Consider the following 21,160-nt stretch of genomic DNA (forward strand, 5'->3'; position numbering starts at 1 on the left):
AATAAATAAATAAATCTTTAAAAAAAAAAAAGATATGCTCTCCTAGAGTAGTTGTTGTAAAAGGAATCCATGACGAGAAAGTACTAGACATTTTTATTTTCACCATCCTCTATCATTCAGTGAAGCCCTGCTGCTTGTACAGGACATTTGCCTCTGGCTCTTACCTCCAGTGGGCTCCGCTTCCTGGCCCCTCCTTGTTACCACCTTTAGACCTTTTGTCATGTATAGAGGAAATGAAAACATTTATTAGGAAATGAATTTTCCTACACACTTCTGACAGCTGGCAGGAGAGCATTTGAGAAGCCCTGTGACATTTTACTTTTGTCCTTCATCCCTGTGGCATGTTGTGCCAAGGACATGCATACTTCTCAGCAGTATTTCTTACTGTTGACATTCCTCAAGGCTCACACCTATGTGGAGACTTCTGTCACTGGGTGGTGCTGGTGGTGGAATGATTCCTAGCCTTCCTGGGTGACGAGCAGGAACTGAGCTACTACTGCTGAATCAGCTCAGATAGCTCAGCAAACTACATGAACTCAACCAAAATGTAGTTTCAAAGTGATGGTAGGCCCTCACCCTTCTCCACCATTTTTCTGTAACCAAGAGCTGACCCAGTGATAGAAGTTTGGTCTTTGCTTGCTGGTGCTCTGTAGTGAGATGGGGGATGAGGTTGGGCATGTGTCACCAATGTTTCAGACTTTGTCATTAAATTCCTTCTCTTGTTCTTTGGCCCAGACTATGGCCCTGATAGGTGACATTTACCTCTAACACCATGTCACATCCTGATGGATAAAGCAGCTATAGATTGTCACACAGAATGTGAGCTGAGAAATCAGTCTGTCAGGCTAGTGTGGCTTTTGGATTTTTTTCTTGAAGGCTTTTCTCAGGCCGGTCCAGGAACTGATCTTTGAACACAAAGAGTTCAGTGGGAATACCAGTGGCAGTTTGCGGCTTGTTAATGGTCAGTATGAAATATGATGTTATACCCACATTTAGTGGGTAAACATTGGTGTTTCTCCATTTCTTACTTGTCCCTCAGTCTTTTCTCCCTACCTGTATTATCACTAAACCAGGTGGGCAGAGAGCACTGTCGGGGGCATGTGCTGCCCCTCTCTTATGCTATTTCGGTGTCCGTGCACTACCCATGGCCAATGATAGGTTGTGCAGAGGTGGCCTGCAGGGCCCAGTGCTCCACCTGCTCTGCTGGGGACTCAGCCCCAGGTCACGTGCCGGGAGAGGGGCAGCACTTCTAGTAACTGGGGTCAAGCGTCTGGGGTCCCACCTGGGCTCAGTCTGCCACTCGTGAATATGTAACTGAATTCTGACAGGCAGGTGAGCAGGAGAAATAATTGGCATGGCTGCTCTGGAATGTGAGGCCGCAGCCAGTGTAGGGGCCGCAAGTCCCTATGTGTGCTATGGTGTTAATGAGCTGCACATGGAGAATGAGATTTTTTAACTTTCCGGTTTTCAGGAGAACGCAGCCTCTCAGTTTAGTACTCGTTTTGAGCTGAAGAAATGTAACAAGATGCTTGTCTGCTGAAGCAGTGAGCTGCCCCGAGATAATTGTGTTGAGCCGCTGCTTTCAGACTGGTGCTGGAAATCTGGCTTCTGGGCCTTTGCATGGTTGCAGGTTGAGTAAACGGAGAGAAATTAAACACTTCCTCAAGCCTCTGAAGCATCGCCGTGAGGCAGTGCTGAGCTCATAAAGAATTGGGAGGAGTGGCCAGCTTGAACTGTGGGTGAGTTTTCCTTCGCAGCAGCATTGTCAACAAGCCCCGGGGTGGTGGCCCGGTGCCATCTGCTAGATGCTCACCCCATCGAGAAGAATGAAGATCTGAGGAAGACCAGACACCTGTCAGATAGCATTGGCAGCTTTGTAGCCCTTGAAAGATTTTCAGGGCACATTGCTCCCTATTTAAAAACGAAGTTGAACTCTCTACAAGACCACCCAGGTTTTGACACTGCGGCTTTTCACTGTGCCTTCCCTTCGAAGCCCTCTTCGCCCACGCCGCTCTCCTCACGCGCCCTCGCCATGCACCCTGGCTCCTGTCGCGTCAGAGCTCGTCACAGCTCTTCCCACATGCCGCTTCTGCCCTTCCCCTGCCCGTCTATTGCGTCCTCTCACTTGTGGATTGTTTTCCCCTAGAGAGATTAGCTATATTTTCTGCAGTTGAACTCTGCCTTGTAATTTTATGTCCCTGTCGATGCGGTTCCTCCACTTGCAGCTTAGTGTCCTCTGCAGATCTCATTAATGAGTTGTTTACTTCTTTCTTGGGCCCTGAGTAAAGCCCTAGACAGCAGCGGCTTTGGCGTTGACCCTACGGCTCTCACTGCATATTCTGTCACTTAACTGTCTTTTGTTTATCATCCTTCAGTCACTTCTTAATCTTCAGTGATCATGTACTGAACCAAGCCAATTTGAATTAATTTCCCAAGAAATATTTCTTGAGGTACTGTAGCGAATGCTTTGGCGGAGACCAGATTAATAACATGTGCTACGTTCCTATCAGTCATCCATCCTAGTGGTGGGTGAAGGTAATCCCAGCGAGGCCACTGTTCCCTTTAGTGCCCCTGTCCTCAGGGTGTAGATTCCAACAGACTTCTTTGTCACTGACCCCCGCTGCTGCTTTTTCTGCCTGGTTATCAGCAGAGAAATCGGCAGTGGGGCACAGTGCTCTTCCCTTGACTTTGCTTTCCAGAGTGCTGCTCGGCCATTAATCCTTTTAGAGAAGCATTGTAAGCTTTGGGGAAAGGGCAGCCTGTTAACGCGTCTGGCTTGAGGGTCAGCGCAGCTGCCTGCCGGGGCGTTGATGAGCTTTCTCGGGGCTCTGCAGCCCCAGCTTCCTCTGCACAGGGGTCTGCTCTGCTGACCTTTCTCAGATCATCTGAAGGGAGCCCGTGGAGGGCTGCATTAGGCGCACATTGGGAGAACAGGTGAGATGGCCAATTTGCAGTTCACATACTGCCTTCAAGCACATCCACCTGCCCGCCAGAAAGCAACCCTTCCCCCGTTCAGGTGCTCTATCCCCAGGGCTGACTCTTCGTGGCTCCTTCACTGAGATGCCCGTTTGCTTTTGGGAAACCCGGTTCATGCCTCAAATCCATGGAAGTCGTGTCTTTTCCATTAAAGGGAGAAATAAACCCAAAGTCCCACAAGCGGCCTTTCTAGTTTCATTGTCTGGCATGAGCTGCCTCCTCCCCTGCTGCCTGGTGTCCTGACAAGATAAGGTTCTGGCATCTATATCTCCGCTCATGGGCCTTTTCTCTCATAGGCACCATTGAAAAACCCTTGGTTTTTGTCCCAGCGTCCCAAGAGCTCCATTTTTTTTTTTTTTTTTTTTTTAAGAACTCAGTTCCTAGGTCAAAATCCTCCAAAACATTCCATCACAAGGCTATTATATTCTCTGGGCCTCTCTCTCTTTTTTTTTTTTTTTTTTTTAACATAAAATGAACTTAGACGCAGTGACCCTACTTACTGACACTCTAGAACTTGAGCCCCTTTTAGAAGTGTCATATGTGCTCCTTTGGGAGCGTGGTACCTCATGTCTTTCCTGTACCATCCTAATTTTTCACTCCTCTACCTCAGTGTTTCTCAGCTGGCCTGCTGCACGAGCATGCTCTGGACACATGGCAGGACTTTTGACTCCTTCCAAGAACAGCTTCTGTACCCTTCTCAGGCACTCAGTCATTATAGCAAATGACTGCCTTCTCTAAGGTGTTATGAAATCTCTCATCTCCCCTCTCCTGTGTAACCTGGTGAAATGCATCCAGTTGGATTTCAAGCAAGCCAGCATGTGGATTACTTCACCACCCCAGAGGTCTTTCCAAGTGGGCTTTTGTAGTGCATGTTACAGACACTGAAGACGAGCCGAAGTGCTTAGCGTCAGATCAAAACCTGGCTTTCTGCCCTGTTTTCTTTGGGCATCCAGACCCTAAGGCTGTCATGTGAGTGTGTTCTCCTAAAGCTACCAGAAACATTATTTAAAATGTAAAATTTTAAGATTTCCTCCCAACTGTTAAAATCTCTGGCTCGTAGCAAGAAAACCCAGAAGCTGGGACTTTATTCCTTTAAAGCACCTTTTAATTCTAAAACTGTGGTTTTAAGAGAGGATTTATATATTTAGAAACGAAATTGATGCCCAGCTTGACTGTGGGAAAAGCAATTGTATTGCGCAATCTAGTGTCTGGACAGATTTCGGTAAACTTCGCCTCATTCTGGACATAAGTAACAGTGAAGGCCATCAGGATGTAGAGTGGGGCAGGCGGGCTCTCATACCTTTTCATGTGTATTCTGCTTCTTGCTCAGTGCACTGCGCATTTAAAAAACCGGTGGGCATTCTCCCTCAGGGAGAGGCAGCCCACACAGGCCCCATACCTCAGTCCTGCCAGACTCACTCTCTTCCAAGTCAACCGAAGGGCTCATTTTTCTGACTGAGCAAACTTTGCAAGCATCCCCTTTCTTTAAAAATACAAACAGCTGCTGCCCCTGCCTTGTTGACTTCTGCATCGTTCCTCTCCACACCCATTAGCACCAGCCCTTGATTAAAATCCTATCAGATGCATCTCCTGCCTCAGCAGAGGCGACAATGCCCTGGCATTTGTGCTCTTGCCTCCACTTGAGCCCCTGAGAAATCTTTGCTGGCATTTCCATCCCAGTCTTTGATCAAAAGGCTGTAAACTTGGTGAGGCTTCCTAGGCCAGTATGAAGAAGAAAAAGGTTTTGAATAAGAATCTCTTGGTGATGTAGTTATTGGGGGCCATTGGGCACTTACCAGTTTGCATGCATTTGTAGCAATGACTTGTAAACCAATTTCTCATTTCCACTGAAGTGCTGTCAGTTTCACTGGGGTAGACATGGTCTTGGCTTCTTGGTGTGGCCAGAGCAGTTTCACTTTTTTTGTGATTTATAGATGACATTTTGCACAAATTATGAAAGGAGTAAAAGGACTCTTTAAAAAAACAAAAACAAAACCAAAACCTAAAACTTTTTGATAGGATTCTTCCTGTCTGTATATTTGATCTATGTAGATCAAAATATATAAAGGTAGGGGTGTGTGTGTGTGTGTGTGTGTGTGTGTGTGTATGACATTTGCAGCGACAATTTCTATTAAGTCAGAGCCTCCGACTTTGGGACCTTTGACCTATAAGTGGAAAAGGTCAACAGCATTACTTTGACAGCTCTGATTTTTTTTTTAACAGATTTGTTTATTATTCATGCATATAGAATTGGGGTACTGGCCAGAGGTGCTGGGGCAGTGAGAGGATTCACCAGAGATAGAGTGGGGAGCAGAACAGGCCAACTGACAAAGTACACTGCTGAGGGGAGCAGCAGGCGGGCCAGGAAAGGTCTGCCGGGCCATGTGGGTCACCTATGGGCGGGAATCGAACTCATGCTGAAGTGGCTTTAGCTTCTTAGTGTGGTGCTTTAACCCGCTTCGCCACCAGGGAGGGCCTGTGTTTTGAGATTTTGAAATAAAAATATCATTCCACCCAGAGTGTATAGATTACTGAGTTAACCAGTTTTCCAAGAAAACAAATTATTTCTCTGTTAGGGAGTGATTGAAGGCTGCTCTATCTCACATGTGATGGCTTTGCCTTCATTTCCTCTCTTAATTTTCATTTTTGTGAGTGTATCCTGGGTCCCAAGTTTTGGGGATAATAGTGGCGAAGACGAAAGATAATAGACTCAAACCTCACAAAACATGCGATCTCAGAGGGACAACCATTAGCTGTAATAGTTCCTCTGGATGTCGCTATTTTCCCCTGTTCTTCACTTTCTTACTACTTTTCTTAGTCCCTCCCCTTTTTTACCTCAGTGTTATTAATACAGTCACCTTACATCTTTTTATTTCACCTCTCATTTCTATTAAATTTTCCCATGAGAGCATCTACCTGAAATTCATTTTACGTGCCCAACCTCTGTCCTTATCTTCTCAACAGTGTAATGACACAGCTTTAAATAAACCAAGATTTCTTACTTTCAGTCTAGTGACCTCAAGTGAAACTTCTCTTTGAGTAAAAGTAGATCCTACAGAATAGTGTTCAATACAGAGCTTTGATTTGAAGCTTTTTTCTTTCCCACACTGTTGAATCATTGATTCCTGGTACATCAGCGCTCTGTTAAACTTTTAGCTGAAGCATCATAGAAAGCTGGAGCCGGGTAAACTTTCTTCTGCCCCACCTCCCTCTTCCCCCAGCTGTATCACACCATGTCACAGAAGTCACAAAGCAGCCCAACAAGCAGAGATTTTCCTTTTTCTTTGCTCTATTACTGCCTTCCTTTCTTTTCTAACTACAGAACTGCAGACCCCACTACATTTGGGTTTTCCCAGTCCTGAGGTTGCTAGTAGGACTCTGCACATGTCAGTGCAGGGGTTTCTCTGTTGGCTAGGACAGATCAGCTACTGCAAGTGCATCTGATAACAGGAAAATGCATTAAAGAGCTGGTGTGGGGGAAGTGACTTGACGATACAGCTGAATGTGGGGAAATTTAGCTTTTCTCTTTCTTCAGAAAAGATGATGCACTCAGCATCCAAATAGCAGTAATCAATCTGCATTTAAGGCAGCACAAATGGCCACTTCTGGAGAGCTGTATAATGTCGCCATTTCCAAATAGTTTTCTCCTTCAGGATATTAAGAGGATCTGTTCACTCTCCTCATCCTGTCCTTCTTTTCTCACCCTCCCCAGTTCTCCTGACAGCACTCAAGCTGGGAGACTCACTTGACAACTAGTATGAGGGGATTCTGGTAAAGGGGAACCCACTGAGTTTGTCTGCTCTGGTAGAAAAGCTGTGGGGTAGGTCTGCAGGTCATAGGCAAATGATGAGCTCATAGGGAGAAGTCCTCTTTGCTCAGTCTTTCCAGTGATCTGTAGTTTACCCTGGTTGTGTTCTTGACTAATCTTCCTAGATAATTTGGTTTGCACCACAACTGTTATCTGTCTCGAACAGCTTGTTCATCTCCTCACATCCCAGTGTCCTCTTGGTCAAGAGGCTTTTGCTCCTTTCACACAACCCCTTATTTGAGATTTCAAAAATAAATTTCAAAAACACGTGACTTTTGGGAATATCTCACACACATTAAAATGAATGGATCTCAGCCTGTGGCCCTCAGAGCACCAGTGTCATTGCCATGTCATACATCCTTCAGGTCATTCTGCGGCACACCCAAGTTTGAGATGCACTGCCCTGAGCAACTCCACTATGAACTAATCAAAATGTGTGTCCTCTTGTGGCAGATAAATGAGCTTTATTATGGTTGGAATTAGAATCACAGTTATAAGTGACAGAACAAGCAACACATGTTGCCTTTTTCTGTCCTACTAGAGCCTTCTCTTTGGTCACAGCCATGTGTGTTCCTCACCATGCTGGCTTAACAACTCTGACTCCTGCCAAAGATTTCCTTTGACTCCTGTCTCTATTCCTGTCATCATCCTTTACATTTTTGCTTCCTTAATTTGATTTCTTCTGAGGCGCCTCCACCAGGTTTGGCTAATTTCATGTGAAATTGTCTTGAGTGTCTCTGTGCTTGCTTGATTTGGCTCATCTGCAACGTCAGGTAGTTGAGTGGGTCGGTTGAAAAGTTGAGTTTCTACTCTGACTTTTGCTTTAATCTTTGGCAATCCCTCAGGGCTGTAGTTTGGACAGTTAATCACTGATACGTCAGTTCCCAGAAATTATAGCTACTGGTAAGGGAGAGATGTACTCCACTGCTTTCTTTTATTCGCAGGATTCTTTGCATCCAAATTTCTTGTAAACTCCTTCGTGGATTTCTCCCTTATCCTAAGCTGCCCTGGCTCCACCTCCAGCTGTGGGCCCAGAAGTTGAGAAGGATTACTTCCCATTCTGCTAGCTTCTGCATCCATTTTGGAGGGCCAAATCTCTAGCAGATGGCAATGGATCTTATCCAGCAGGTGCCAGTAAATATAGTTCATGTTGGAAAAATCATTTTCCAATAGCAGGTCTGTTGCTTTACGCTCATCAAAAGACAACACTAACATTTTCTGACTTGTGCATGATACAGTAGCATATATTTTTGTCAGGTACATTGTGGATGAAAACAAACAGACGATAGGGGGAATTTTGACAATTGCAAATTTAATTCGGATGGTGGAGATAGGGATGAGTATCTGGGAACCCCTAAGTCTAAGGGTTATCTACAAATACAGTCCTTGAGGGAAGATCTGGAGAACGGAGATTGAAAAGAGACTTCCACTTCCTTGCTTGTGATATATCATTTCCACTGACAAGAATTTTTTTTTTCAAGATTTATTTATGTATGCATTCAAGAACTGAGGTACAGGCCAGAAGTTGGGGGTGGTGGTGAAAGTATTCACCAGAAACAGAGCAGGGAGCAGAACAGGCAGATTGACTGAAGCATACTGGTGAGGGTAACAGCAAGCGGGACGGGAGAGGTCTGCCAGCTACACAATGTGGGTCTCCTTGCTGGTTGGGGTTGAACTGCAATGGCTGTGGATAGCTTCATAGTGCTGTGCTTTAACTAAACTGTTGAGCCACCAGGGAGGGTCCGACAGGATTTTATTTTAAGGAATAATTAGCCAGGTGCCCCAGAGTTAATAATGCTACCCACGAACATTGAAGCTATTATAATCCAGTAATGTCTAGCAACAGATGATTCATTCAAGTAAGGGACACCCATCTACATGATGGTCCATTATACAGTCACAAAATAAAATCGTATAAAAATTAAGAATATCGGGACACGTTCTTTCAGTGATTGTAAGTTAGTGTGTATGTGTACATAAGCACTTGGAATTCACTTTAATGATGCTTTCATATGGACTAGAATTATGGATCATTGTTTCCCAAAACTTTTCTGCTGGCCATGTGTTAGTGATTGGAACACGGAAGATGACAAAATCCACTGTCAGTGAGGCATCTGAATATCAGCACATCTAATTCCACTTTCCAAGGCACTGTCCTCTTGGGACTTCACAATGATACTGACGTTTGCTGAAGCTGCCTGCTTAACAGCCCTTGGTCCCGGGGATGATGGCTTGCATGCATTTCCTATCAGTCTAGCATCGAGACACCTCTGGCTGTCTCTGTCACATTCTCATCGCCTTCCTCGCTCTTACCCAAACACTGCGGATTCTTGGCACCCTAGCACAATGCACGTGTCTTCTTTTTTTCTTAGATTAGTTTTATGAGATGATGGCCTAGCGTTCCTTGTTGATTTGCTTCACTGCCTCATAATACCTTCTGACTCATTCGTCCGCCCACCTCCCCTTGACTGAAGGACTCAATTTCCTCATTTCCGGTCTGTGTGTTCCCTCTTTCAGTCTTTCTTATCAGTAATTCTGGTTTTCGTTGAACATGCAGCTGCATAATCTTTGCGCCCTCACCCCCTCTTCTGCACCTGTGTCTGCTCTGAATCTTCTTTCTGAGTGCCAGGACCCTGTGCTTCCTCTAGCAGCCCAGGAATCGGTTGCAAGGCCAAAGGACTTGTTTATTGTTTGTGTTTCATTGATATCTGTATTTAGTTTTCAGTGAAACACTTTTTCCATTAATGTGACCTCAAACACAATGAGAGGTGCTTTAGAAGCTTTGCAAGCTACTCACTCTTGTTCTGCTTTTTCACCTTTTCTGTTGGAATGAGTTCCTTTCTCTTCCTTGGCCCTGTATGGTCTGTCTATATGGTTTCATATAATCCTGCCACTTGTTTCTATTGTAACAATCTGAGTAGTTATGTTTGGGCATTCAAAACTTACTGATGGAACTTTGACTGTGAATCTGACAAACTTCCAGTTTGTCTTCCATCACATTTCATTCGAGAAGACTCAGTGAGGGGACTGTGATGGTTCTTTCTTTATGCGCTTCTGTTCTGCTCAGAGGCCAGGCTTTAGCTCTTCTGCCCTGGAATCTTTCAAGCAGGCACACCAGTGTGCTCAGGGCTGAGGTTTATGTCATGAAATCATGTGTCCTAGAGAGCCAGCAAGCTTTGCTCTCTTGCAACAGTTCCTGTGGCATTACCTATGTCTCTGAATTCTTTCTGCATGAGTCTGTCATCAGGTGTTTGTTTAGCTTTACTGGGCACCTAGTAATTGAACCAGGTGACCCTGAGATTATGTAGCTATATATAAACATAGCTCTGTTATATACCATAACATATGTTAAGGAAGATTCTGAACTTCTCCGGACATCTCTGGTCTGACTGTAGAAAGAAAAATTAACATTGGTTGCAAATGGAAACAGTATATCACCCTCTGTGAAATTACGTGCTAAATTGACTTATACATGCTCATGTCGATGTACAGTCGAACAGAACAAACAGCTCAGTGTGCCGTCCCCTTCACAGTCAAAATTCCATCAGTAACTTCTGAATACCCCAAACTTAACTACTCACAGCCTGGTATTGACCAGAAACCTTACTGATAACATAAACCGTTGGTGAACATATATCTTGTACATACTTACATAAAATTCTACTATGTACTATGTTCTGATTTTAAAATAAGCTACGGAGAAAAATATTTTTAAGGAAATCATAGATGGACCATTGTAAAGGCCTTCATCTCCATCAGCTTTGCCTTGAATAGGCAGAGGTTGAGGACGAATTAGGGGCTCTGAATAAAAAGGTCTGCATGGAATGGACCCGCTTAGTGCCAACTCGTGTTGTTCCTGGGTCAGCTGTAATGGGTAGATACTTCTAGCTTTCAGCTGTCCCTCACCTGGGACCCTAGGTTAAGAACCCTTGAAGTGATAACTATTTTATGTGGTAAGATTGTGGCTTACAGAGATTTATAATAATTTTTTCAGTCTGTAGTCTGGGCCTGGGAGAAGCTTGTAGGTAGGAGGACTGAGAGAAGTTCTGCGTGTGTTAGAAGTTTGTGGAGCTCATGTGAAGACATAACGTGGGCCACAGGGCAGAAGCCTATGGAAGCCAAGTGTCATCACTACTTAATGTGACAGACTAATATAAGTAGGTGGGCAAAATGGTGGAGAAGTCCTGTAGTGATGATGTGCAGTGTTGTATCTAGGTGGTATGTGAGCCAGTGAATTTACCTACATTACTCCTGATATTATCCTGTAATAAACTGATGAAGCTAGGACCGAGGAGAGTTCCAGAAAGATTAAGTGAGCACGATTAGGAAGGAAGTTTTGGATATAGGGAGTAAAAGTGAAGCATAGCAAAGGGGCATATTGGTTCCTGGTTATCCAGAAATCATCACTACAAGAAAACTGTGGATGAAGCAGAGTGCCCATGGCCCCGAGCCTCCCCATCGCCCACCCTCCTGCCTCCTTACTATTATGTGTCATTTCTACTTTCCCATCACTTGATTTTCCTAAGATCCCTTTTATGTATTAAAGTACTTCTTTTTGCGAATTTCTATTGAAAGTGCCTATTCCCCAGAAAACTTCACATATATAATTCTAGTACCACTTCATGGTAGTTCATAGACACTCCCAGCATCCTAAATGAAGCTTGCTTATGTCCCCAGGGTAAGAATTCCTGGTGTGATAACTATTTTATGATGGGGTGAGGTTGGCTGTGCATGAACATCCTTGGACTTTTTTGTAATCTTACAAAATATATGTTGGAAATAGCAATCTACCATCATTGGATTGGAATTGAGCTCATAGCCTGTTTGCTGGCACAAGACCAACCGTTATTACGTGTCAATGATGCTAAATATCACTGATGCTGAAACTTGGTTGGTCCTTTTTTTTTCCTCCTGCCTGAGATACAGACACCAAAACTTAGGAGCCAACTCTATTCCTTTGCAAAGTGCTGTGATTCTAATCCTGTTCTGCTGAGGCAGTGGGGGTGATTTAACATACTTATCTGCCTTTGAAAAAAGTTGATGGGGTTTTAGCTGCCAGTGGGAAATCTGTAGCATCTTATACATGCGAATTTCCAAGTTTGCCATCTGAGAGTGTTTTGCAGTCACAAAAGCTAATCTTCACCCTGTTTATGCCAGGAAAAGGTGTGTGTTGTTAAGGGCAGCTCCTTCCCACTTGGCTTATGGCCTGACTTTATCACCTATGAAATGTTTCAAATATCTCCTGCTGAGGCAGGCACTGTTATTTTCTCCACTTTACAGATGAGGAAATAAAGTAAAGAGAAAGGAAAATGGTGCCCTGCTCCTGACCACCACACTCACGGTTTCTAGTTTGGTACAAAAGAAATTAAGTGAAGTTGGGAGCAAAGGTTAGGACAGTATTTCTGGAATTACGTGAGACATTTAAATAAAATAAAAGAAGAAAACTTTTCCAGTGATCTGAATGAGCTTCCACACCTGCACTCTAACTTCTGGGAGCAACGTGGAGTTTTCGTCCTTTTTCTACCCTGGTGTTTATGTACATATGAGAACTTAGGCTCATATTTCCTGGCTGGTGCTGATTTCTGTCCATTATTGACACCACGGGTCTTTGTGCTGCTGCTTCTTGGAGAAGAAAGCTTCTGAGAGAAGCAGGCTGTGTTCTGCCCCTCTGCTTCCTTTCTCCTAGCTGGCCTGAGCGCCGCCTGCCTTTGTGAGAAAGCAGCTATTAAGCAGACGCAGCAGGAGGAGTTTAGGAGTCAGGAGTTTCATTCCTTGCTTAATGAAAAGGGATGGTGAGCTGTGGTTTTGCAGCCCGCAGGGAGACTGTGGGGTGGGAGCTGGTATTTGCTCTGTGGAGCAGGTAGCCGGGAAACAAACCCGCTCCATGCCTACTCTGCCTTCTAAGTGACAGAGCGCCAAAGCCATCCCAGAGAAATTGGGTTATGTAAGCCACCGGGAGCCCCTCTGAGAAGCCAGGACAAGACAGCAGACCAGAATCTGCCCTTTGGCATTTCCTGTCCAGCCTTCCCAGCTATTAGTAGACAGTCATTGTCTGCCTGTAGACCTCCAGTGCTGATGGGGATCCTCTGGCAGGGAGCCCACCTTTAGTGTTTGCACCTTACCGCCCAGATGCCTGGATGAATTTCCACACTGGCACTCACTCCCACTTACACCCTCCCCAGAAGCTCCCATTGTGGTATCAGTTTGAGGCAGGTCTTCTGGGTAGGCCTAACCTTGGTCATTTCAGCAGCAACACGAAATAAGCACTGGAGCAACCTCAGTACAGGGAAGGGGAGACCAGCTGAATCTACATTAAGTCAGGTTTCTCAGTGTCACTCAAGCTCTCCAGCTTGGTGTGATGTAGCAATTACACTTAGAACGGTCTTTTTTTTTTTTTGTACTGAATATTTGCCTCTGTTGTCTTAAGAGCTGACTGTAAAGTCTAGTTCTTACTTTACTGCATATGATCTTACAATACTACTTCATTGCTGCTTCTTGAATGTACCTAAAACTGATCAAATTTATCTTTGTTCCAAATTTATACCTGAATGCAAATTAGTATCTAATAAAGCCCGGGCCAAGGTAGATCATTAATTTCATATTAGGACATTAAAGAATTTGTATGTTTTAAATGTCAGACATGCACTATTACCATGTTCCCTATTTGGGAGTTTGTGTTTTTTCCCTTTGGTTCATATGTTTCATCTTGGTTAAACCTTGGATTTTTGTTTATGGCACTTTGAGCTTGGAGCTATTTGGGATCATAGAACAAAAGCGAAATGTTCATTTGCTGCCCACTGGTTTTGCCTTGAGAATGTCTTCTTTTCTCACTCACAGCTCAGACTATTCCCCAGTAGTTTGAGATCCTCTCCACCCCTGGGAGAGGCCAGGAGCTCATCTGCGCTCCAACCTGAGGCAGTCTGCTGCGGGCAGGTCCATGCTTTGGTTGTCCTTGTTAGAGGGCGTAAGGCTGCCCCCGAGGGAACTGCGGGAGACTTCGCTGGCCTGCCTTTGGGAGGTGGGCGTGAGAGTGGGCAGAGCTTGTGTGCCCCGGAGAGGCTATGTTCCCTCATTGCTCCTTTGATTTTATGGGAGCAAACTGATGGGCGCATGCTAGTGGCAGACAATGTAAAAGCAGGGTTTGGGGAGGTGGAAGAGTTAAATCTGTTGCCTTGCAACTACTGGTCTCCCCCAAATGCAGTCTGTTCATCCTGTGCCCTTGGCATGCAAACCACAGGGCACCCACGGGACAGACCGTGGGAGAATCAGCCCTGTTGTCTGTGAGCTTGAACGGCTCCACAAATGATGAAATGATGACTAGATGAAATTGTGAAAGGAAAATGTCCGCCCCATTTGCAGTTTCTAAAGCTGAAGTCCTTGATTCAAATTTGGGAGGAATCTTGCAATTTGAGGATTTGGGAATGTTTTCTTTCCATTAGCAAGCAATTCATAGTGAATAGATATTGTCTTTTTTTTTTTTTTCTTCTCCTTTGTTAAAGATTCTGTGTTTTGATCTCTTACCCTCATCATGGCATGGAAAATAGATAATAAGGAAGTGGTGGTTTTTGAAAAGAAGGCAGAAATTCTAAACCAGTGGCGTGAGAGACAGCTCCCCTGGGATGGGAGAAGGGAGATGAGATGAATGGAGGATGAAAGTCCAAGCATGTACAAAAATGACAGTTCTACTCTGCACTAGCAAAATCTACCCCATTTGGCATACGTGTTTGATTTAGAAAGTTAGAACCAGAAGTAACCGCTGCAGACCTAGGCCTTCTGCTTTCGGCGGTTGAGTGAGAACCAGGGTGGGAAGAAGGAATGTGGTTGTAGTGTGATGACCCAGCACATTGACCTTGCTCTGGGCTTGCTCTCCTCTCCCGAAAGGCGGTCTGTGGAGCAGGCACAAGTCTGGATCACTATTTCTCTAGCTCATGGATGTGTCCTGCTTGGGTCTGCAAGCTGGTCATACACAGGTGGGTCTTATCTGATAGTGGTGACTCAGTGATGTCCATCAGCTTTTATTCTGTGATCCTTCCTTGTCACATGCTGATCAAACCCAAGCTCTTGCTAGGCTTCTGTCTCTGAGGCCACTACTCAAGGGACGAGGAGATTGAAGCAAACCAGCCAATGCTCAGGTGTGTGGTAGATTCCCTTGCTCATTATAATCTGAGACTCATTTAAAACGAAACTTAATGTCCGCTATTATACATTTGTTAAATTTCCCCTCCATGTTAAAAGACTTTTCTGTAAGATACTGCTTCATTCAGGGCAACTTATCTTTTTACCTGGGAGGAACTTATTTCCATTAGAATTGGCACCCTAGCTACATACCTCACATTAAAATATTTCGAATGATTAAACTCAAGCACTGTTTCTTAGGGGTGTGTGCTCTTCCAACTGGCTCTTCTTTTGTGTTGTAACAATACCTTTAACTTCGACACAAGTTTTTGTTTTGTGTGTGTGTGTGTTTCACTACCAGGCATACTATTCGCAGAAACTGGAAGCCAAGTACTGGTAACTGGCTTAGGAAGGCACAAGTTGTGTTCTCCTCCCCTAGTTCAGCAGGCCTCTCAGCTGCATGCAATGGGTTTGTGTCCTAATAGACCCAGACCCATATTTCTTCTTATTTTCCTACCGATTGCTCTCTCCCAGTGTGATTTGCATTTAATCATCGTCATCTCTTCTTCCTTTACAGAGCTATTAAGAATGGGAAAGGATTGCACAGCAAGAAGGAAGTGCCCATCCACCGTGTCGCAGACATCTCGGGGGTGAGTCCTACCCCCGCTGGACAGTGTGGCTCAGGGGCAGCAAGCGCCTGGCCGCCTCTTCTCCAGAGGACTCCAGCTTAAGTCCTCAGTAGCTCATTTGATTTCAGGCACTAATCGTGACTTTTTTCTATGACTTCTGCTTAGGCGTCTACAGAGATTCTGTTTTAGATTCTGGAAAAGCAGAATTCAAGGGCATAAAACCTCCTACTTTCTCTTCACCTGAACAGTTACTATGTTGTTTTTCCATTCAAAAATCCTTATGAATTAGAAGATACTCCCATGTGTACTAAAAATAAGATTGTGTCTTTAAAATCTCTGCTTAATTCTCACTACTAGTGGAAAATGTAATAGAAAGATAGTGAGAAAAGGCCGTGTGTAGGTTTCAGGACAAGTTTAAGAATCGTAATTTCCACATCACTTTATCCTCTGGTTGCCTATAGATGTGAGAAAGGAGTGAGCCTCTCCATGACATGAGGTATCGACATTGTGGAAAAAAGGATGACAAAAATAATTTTGAGCTCCCAAAAGCCTGTGTCCAAATGACTGTTTAATATTAGGATTTAACACTTACTCATCTGGGATCTCTTTGAGGCAAGAGATGGCCTTGTTACTTAAGCTAGTTCTTGCAACACATGTTTATTATCCGCTCTGCCCAAACGTACTGTCGGCACAGAGAAAACAACAATGCACAAACTTGTTGAAGTCCCTGCATCGAGCAGGCAAGGGTGACCAGAGCAATGTCAGGTAGCAGCAGCAGCAGCAACTGCTGTGAAGACAGGTCAAACTGGCCAAGGGGCCGTGAGTGGGTGACATGTTGATTGTCAGGTGACATGTTGATTGTCAGGTGACCAGGGACAGCTTGTGGGCTCCTCAATTCTCTGTTTCTGGGATGTGCACCATCTACTTCAGCTCCCCTGGTCACTAGCCACCAAGGGGTCATCCAGCTGATGTGGAGGGGAACCACATAGCCCTGGGGAAGGAAAGGAGTAGGGGCTCGTAAATCTTGGACACCAAAAGAAAACTTGATAACACACTCTGGGCACAGCCCGCAGCAGTGATGAATGAGAGCTTATTATCTTCTTCTGGTGTCTCCCAAGCCTGGGTAAGGGTCTGCCTGTTGTGTGGCTGCTGATTATAACTGTGTCTGGCCAGCTCACCTTTGCCTAGGGATGGTGGTCACCTGCTCGTTTTAGGCAATGGGATTCTGTTGAATTTTTCTTTTATCTGTAGCTCATGAACCAGAGATTACAGATTAAACATCATTACTGACATTAATTAGACATCCATCAGCAAGTTGTACCTCTGTTCGATGCTCAAAACACCTTGAGAAACATTCTTTGTACCCAGTAATAATGAGCACCCCAGAAACCTGATTCTAATGGACTTTGAGCCACACGTGCGTCTGCTGAGGCTCATTGTAACAGACTTAACTCCCAGCAAAATGAGAGCTGGCTGATTTTCTCTGTGGCTCACCCTGCGGAGTTATAGTTTCTATACACATTGTGAATTTCCATATGTATCTGATACCTGTTTCTGGAAAATCCAGTGGGAGGCTCCTTTACCTGGGGTAATATATGCCCATCCAAATGCATGTCACCCACACACCAGACCTTCCAGAAACTGAATTATACCTTGGGGATGGGTGCTGTCTTTGGCAAGTGGTGTTCATGTTCTTGCACAGACCTCGCACTGCCAGGGCATCAAGTCCTCGGCACATTATGAGCTTGCGGCTCGCCGCTCTGCAGGCTGTCTTCTTGACCCTGCATGTGTCCAGGATCCTTACCTTGAAGAGATTTCTTGGTGGTGTGGTTTTTTTTTGTTGTTGTTTTGTTTTGGTCTCTAGTGCCTATGGGCCTTGACTTTGGTTTCTTGCCTCTCCTAAACAGTAGCCCAGTTTCATACATATTTATTCCCTTTTCTGTCTGTATATTGGAGAATTGGGTTACTCTTAAGTTATTTAAAAATAAATGCCAGTTAATTCTCCCTTGGTTACCCCATAAATAAAAGAGGAAAGCTTGAGCAAGTGAGAGAGTGAACGGTTAAAAGCTATTCCATTTAAAGAGATGTCAGGATGACCTTGTCTTCCTTCATAACACATTATCGAGCTTAGATTGCAAGGGTATTTTCGGTGCCCTCCTTAACTGAGAACAGTCTCCCCCGTCTAGCCTTTCCTTCTTTCTGTCACAGTGTGGTGTTGTGTGTTTCCATGTTGGGCACCGTGGGCCATCTAAGCGAGGTGAGTGGGTGGTCAGCTCCTGGTAGCACCCTGGCGATGCCACATCGTGGGACAGGTCTGTTCAGGTGGTAAGACAAGCAAACAGGTGAAGACAGAGTCCCTGGAGTAAAGGCGCCTCTACAGCCCTGTGTGACGGCTTCATACAGGTTTCTTAATCTTTTCTAATCTCGTACAATGTCCCCGACACACATTGATCCCCTTTTAGTTTCAGGGCATGATAAATGAAAGGTGCTGTTGGACTGGCAGTACATACAAAAGACTGCCAAAGGGATTTACTGTGACTGCTGTTTGTGCTCAGGCCCTGTCTCCACCCCAGTTCACACCTTTAGGGGCACAAAAACTCACATTTTGTGTCCAACACATTCAAGGAATGTGCTGAGTAGAAGAGGTTATGCCATGATAGTGAAACAAGCACTCTGCAGATTTGTTGGGGTCCGAGGCTCATCTCCTTTTTTGGAGGTGAGTTTCTCCCAGGGTCCTTATCTCTATTCTTAGATTTCATAAGCTTATTTCAGTGGGTAAAGGTCAAGAGTGTATATTTTTTCAAAAAATGCATTCACTTATTTGACTTCAGCAAGGGCAAGGTCTATTTGGTGATGGGACAGGAACTTGATCCAAGCACAGGAGTTTGGGGTGACGACCTACCTTGGCAAGTAGGGCCCTAGCATCTGTGGGGATTAAGCAAGCAGGGCTTTCCATGCACACTGACTGGTGTTCCTTAGGGCAGCCTGAGCAGGCCAGTTCTCAGCTCCTTGACATGCTTTGTCTAACTTTGCACCCTGCTATTCCAGTTGAGCCTCCGCCTGCCCTCCCATCTGGTCACTTACTAACCTTTTGTCTTTTCAAAAATATTATGATACTTTCAACTTTCAGGTTTTGTTTTTTGTTTGTCACTGTAGGTGATTCTTGACATTCATGTCAATTCGGTGTTTGGTTTTCCATGAGGTACAGGAAATCTGTGTGTCACAGCAACTGTATGAACTGTGCCTTGTGGCTGGAAGCTTTGTTGAGTCTGAATCTCACTACTTCAGTTTTCAGGGTATCCACTAAAGCAAGGAGATACGACCGGTTTGGTTCTTTGGATTGCAGAGAAATTACTAGTCACCTTTATTTGAAGTGTTTAAAGGTGTGGCAGAAGTGGAAGGTTCGTTTCACTGGCAGACTCGTTTTCCTTCAAGCGAGGATGATGTCAAGAATTTGAAATGTAACCAGTGTGACACTAGATCCGACTTGATTTCAAGGCAGGTTCTGCAGTGACCGATGTTTTTCCCTGATCCTGCCTCCACTGCCTCCCTTGCAGGCGGACAAAAAGTGAGAACGTGCATGCCAGTGGAATGTAAGGCTGTTCCTTATCTGCACTTTATTATTGCTTTTGCTGCAGTCTACTCTGTAATAAATACGATCTCCTGCAGATACACTGTAATACAGGCAATAAAATGGGGCTGTTCATGGCTTACGTTTGTTCTGGTAAATCAGACAAATCAATTATGGTTCTGAGATGCAACCCCTCGGGTTGCAGCCGGCACAACCGACTTCTTCCTGCGCCTCCCTTCACGCCTTCTTCCACTTGTACGCGAGTGGGACTCCGTGAGTCATAATGTCAGTCCCACTCTTTCTCTGTTTCCTGTTGTCTTTGTTCTCTCTTCTCTGGTACAAGAGGGGATGTTTGTTCTTTTGTCGTGGCACTACTTGATGGGGCACCCTCAACTGGTCTCCAGCTCGTTTTCTCATTTCTAAAAGCCCCAGGACAGATTCCTAGAATGAGGTTTTCCTCATGTCCTCAGCATCTTTGACTTTTCATGGCAACACATCTGTTAATTTTGCTGTTCACTCTGTACTGCCTCCACTTCCATCGTGAAATCCATTTTTTTTTTTTTTTTGTCCTGCTCGATGCTGCTCACTTGGACATTGGTTTCTGGCATCATGAATTAATATCATAAATGGAAGGCTTGCAGAGCAACCAGTGAGATTCTAACTTGCAGCTGAAAGGACCCAAGTGTTCCTTTGAGGAAGGAAGGTGGTGGCTGTATATTTAAAATTTTATTCTAGCATCTCCTCCTGCGTCTTCCTTCAGTTCCTGGTAGTCCACTGCCTTCTTGAACCGGAATGGTAGTGTCCTCTTTGCTTCAGGGCGCTTGAAGCTGTCATTCCTAAGAGAGACTTGGGGACCATTCCAAAGTTTCTTTCCTTGTCGCCCAATGAAATTGGGCCTCAGTGAAAGTTTAAAAACTAATTTTTGCCAAAGGGAAATAAAAAAGTGGTTTCTCCCAGTAAGCCCAAAAGAGGTAAAAACCCATTCACCTAGGGAATTTATAAATTAGGTCTGTGTTAATTACAGTTTCACTTTCATGTCTTCTGATCCACTCGTTTAGATTTTCTTCTTATTCTCATAAGATTTGAACTTTCTTTTCTGCCAACTGTCTTCTTTCGAATCACAGATAATTTCATAGCACAAATGCTCCTTTTACTTTGTTCATTGCTTTGTTAAAATCACATTTTCCTCTTTTATGTCAAGTCTTCTATTGCCCCTTTTGTGGCCGTGGCACAAGGTCTGGCCTGTGGTCCTTTCTGGTAGGCTCCTGTGACCTCTCTTCGCGCCCTAGCTGCTGGCCTCATGGTGGGACTCCGTACTCATCACCCTGGAGAAAGGAACCTGCAAGAGCCGGCTCGCTGTCTCCTGAACGTGCCCTCCGGACAGCGCCATGTTCTCCCTAATGAGGACAGCCCGTGGCAGGGCAGCCGTTGCACGGGCTCTGGCAGGTGCCGTGTATCTACTGTGCTCTGCGCCTGCGTCGTCCGCAGCGTGGAGGCTGTTGCTCACCAGCCCTTCTTCTCCACTTACCTGGCGGCTAGGGCACCTGCACTCTGGATCGCAGCACGCAACTCACGGTCTTGTGTTCTTGCTGCTCAGCATGTGCTAAAGCCCTGTGGCACCTACTGGCCCCGGTAGTAGCTGTTCTGGAGGCTCCCAGCTGGAGGGCAGAGCTGAGGCGCTGCTCTTTTTTTCCTTTCTTCTCCTTCCTTCACTCTTCCTGCCTCTTTCTCCTTTTTCCCTCTGCCAAAGAGTTGGACGTTAAGGAGCCACGATGGTGTCAGCCAGCCTGCATCAACTGGTTGCCCTCTGGAGCAGCTGAGGGCATTGCTTTATTGGCCTTCACCCAGAGGCCCTGTAGCTTTCCTGTAAAAGCTCCCAGAGCTGCAGGGGTGTCATCCTTTTTCCTTCTGATAAATCTGAAAGCACTTGTGCTTTCCATGGGAAAAGGGATCTCTGTCCTTCTCTCAGGTTGAGTAAGTTTCTGAATGAAAACTGGGGGAAAAAACTAAGTTTGTTTTTGGCTTTTTTTTTTTTTAAAGATTATGATTCAGCATCTACCA

General features: G+C 45.0%; 1 protein-coding gene across 1 annotated transcript in view; it reads left to right on the top strand.

Moving 5' to 3' along the window:
• Positions 1 to 21,160, top strand: part of SND1 (staphylococcal nuclease and tudor domain containing 1) — a 381,281-nt gene that overhangs the window by 206,701 nt on the left and 153,420 nt on the right. The window contains exon 14 of the mRNA XM_004677002.2: positions 15,477 to 15,549. Coding sequence (XP_004677059.1) covers positions 15,477 to 15,549 — 73 coding nt within the window. The remainder of the gene's footprint in view (positions 1 to 15,476; positions 15,550 to 21,160) is intronic.

The sequence above is a fragment of the Condylura cristata genome, unplaced genomic scaffold (genome assembly GCF_000260355.1).
Source record: "Condylura cristata isolate star-nosed mole 26May11 unplaced genomic scaffold, ConCri1.0 scaffold00005, whole genome shotgun sequence".
NCBI classification, from domain to species: domain Eukaryota; kingdom Metazoa; phylum Chordata; class Mammalia; order Eulipotyphla; family Talpidae; genus Condylura; species Condylura cristata.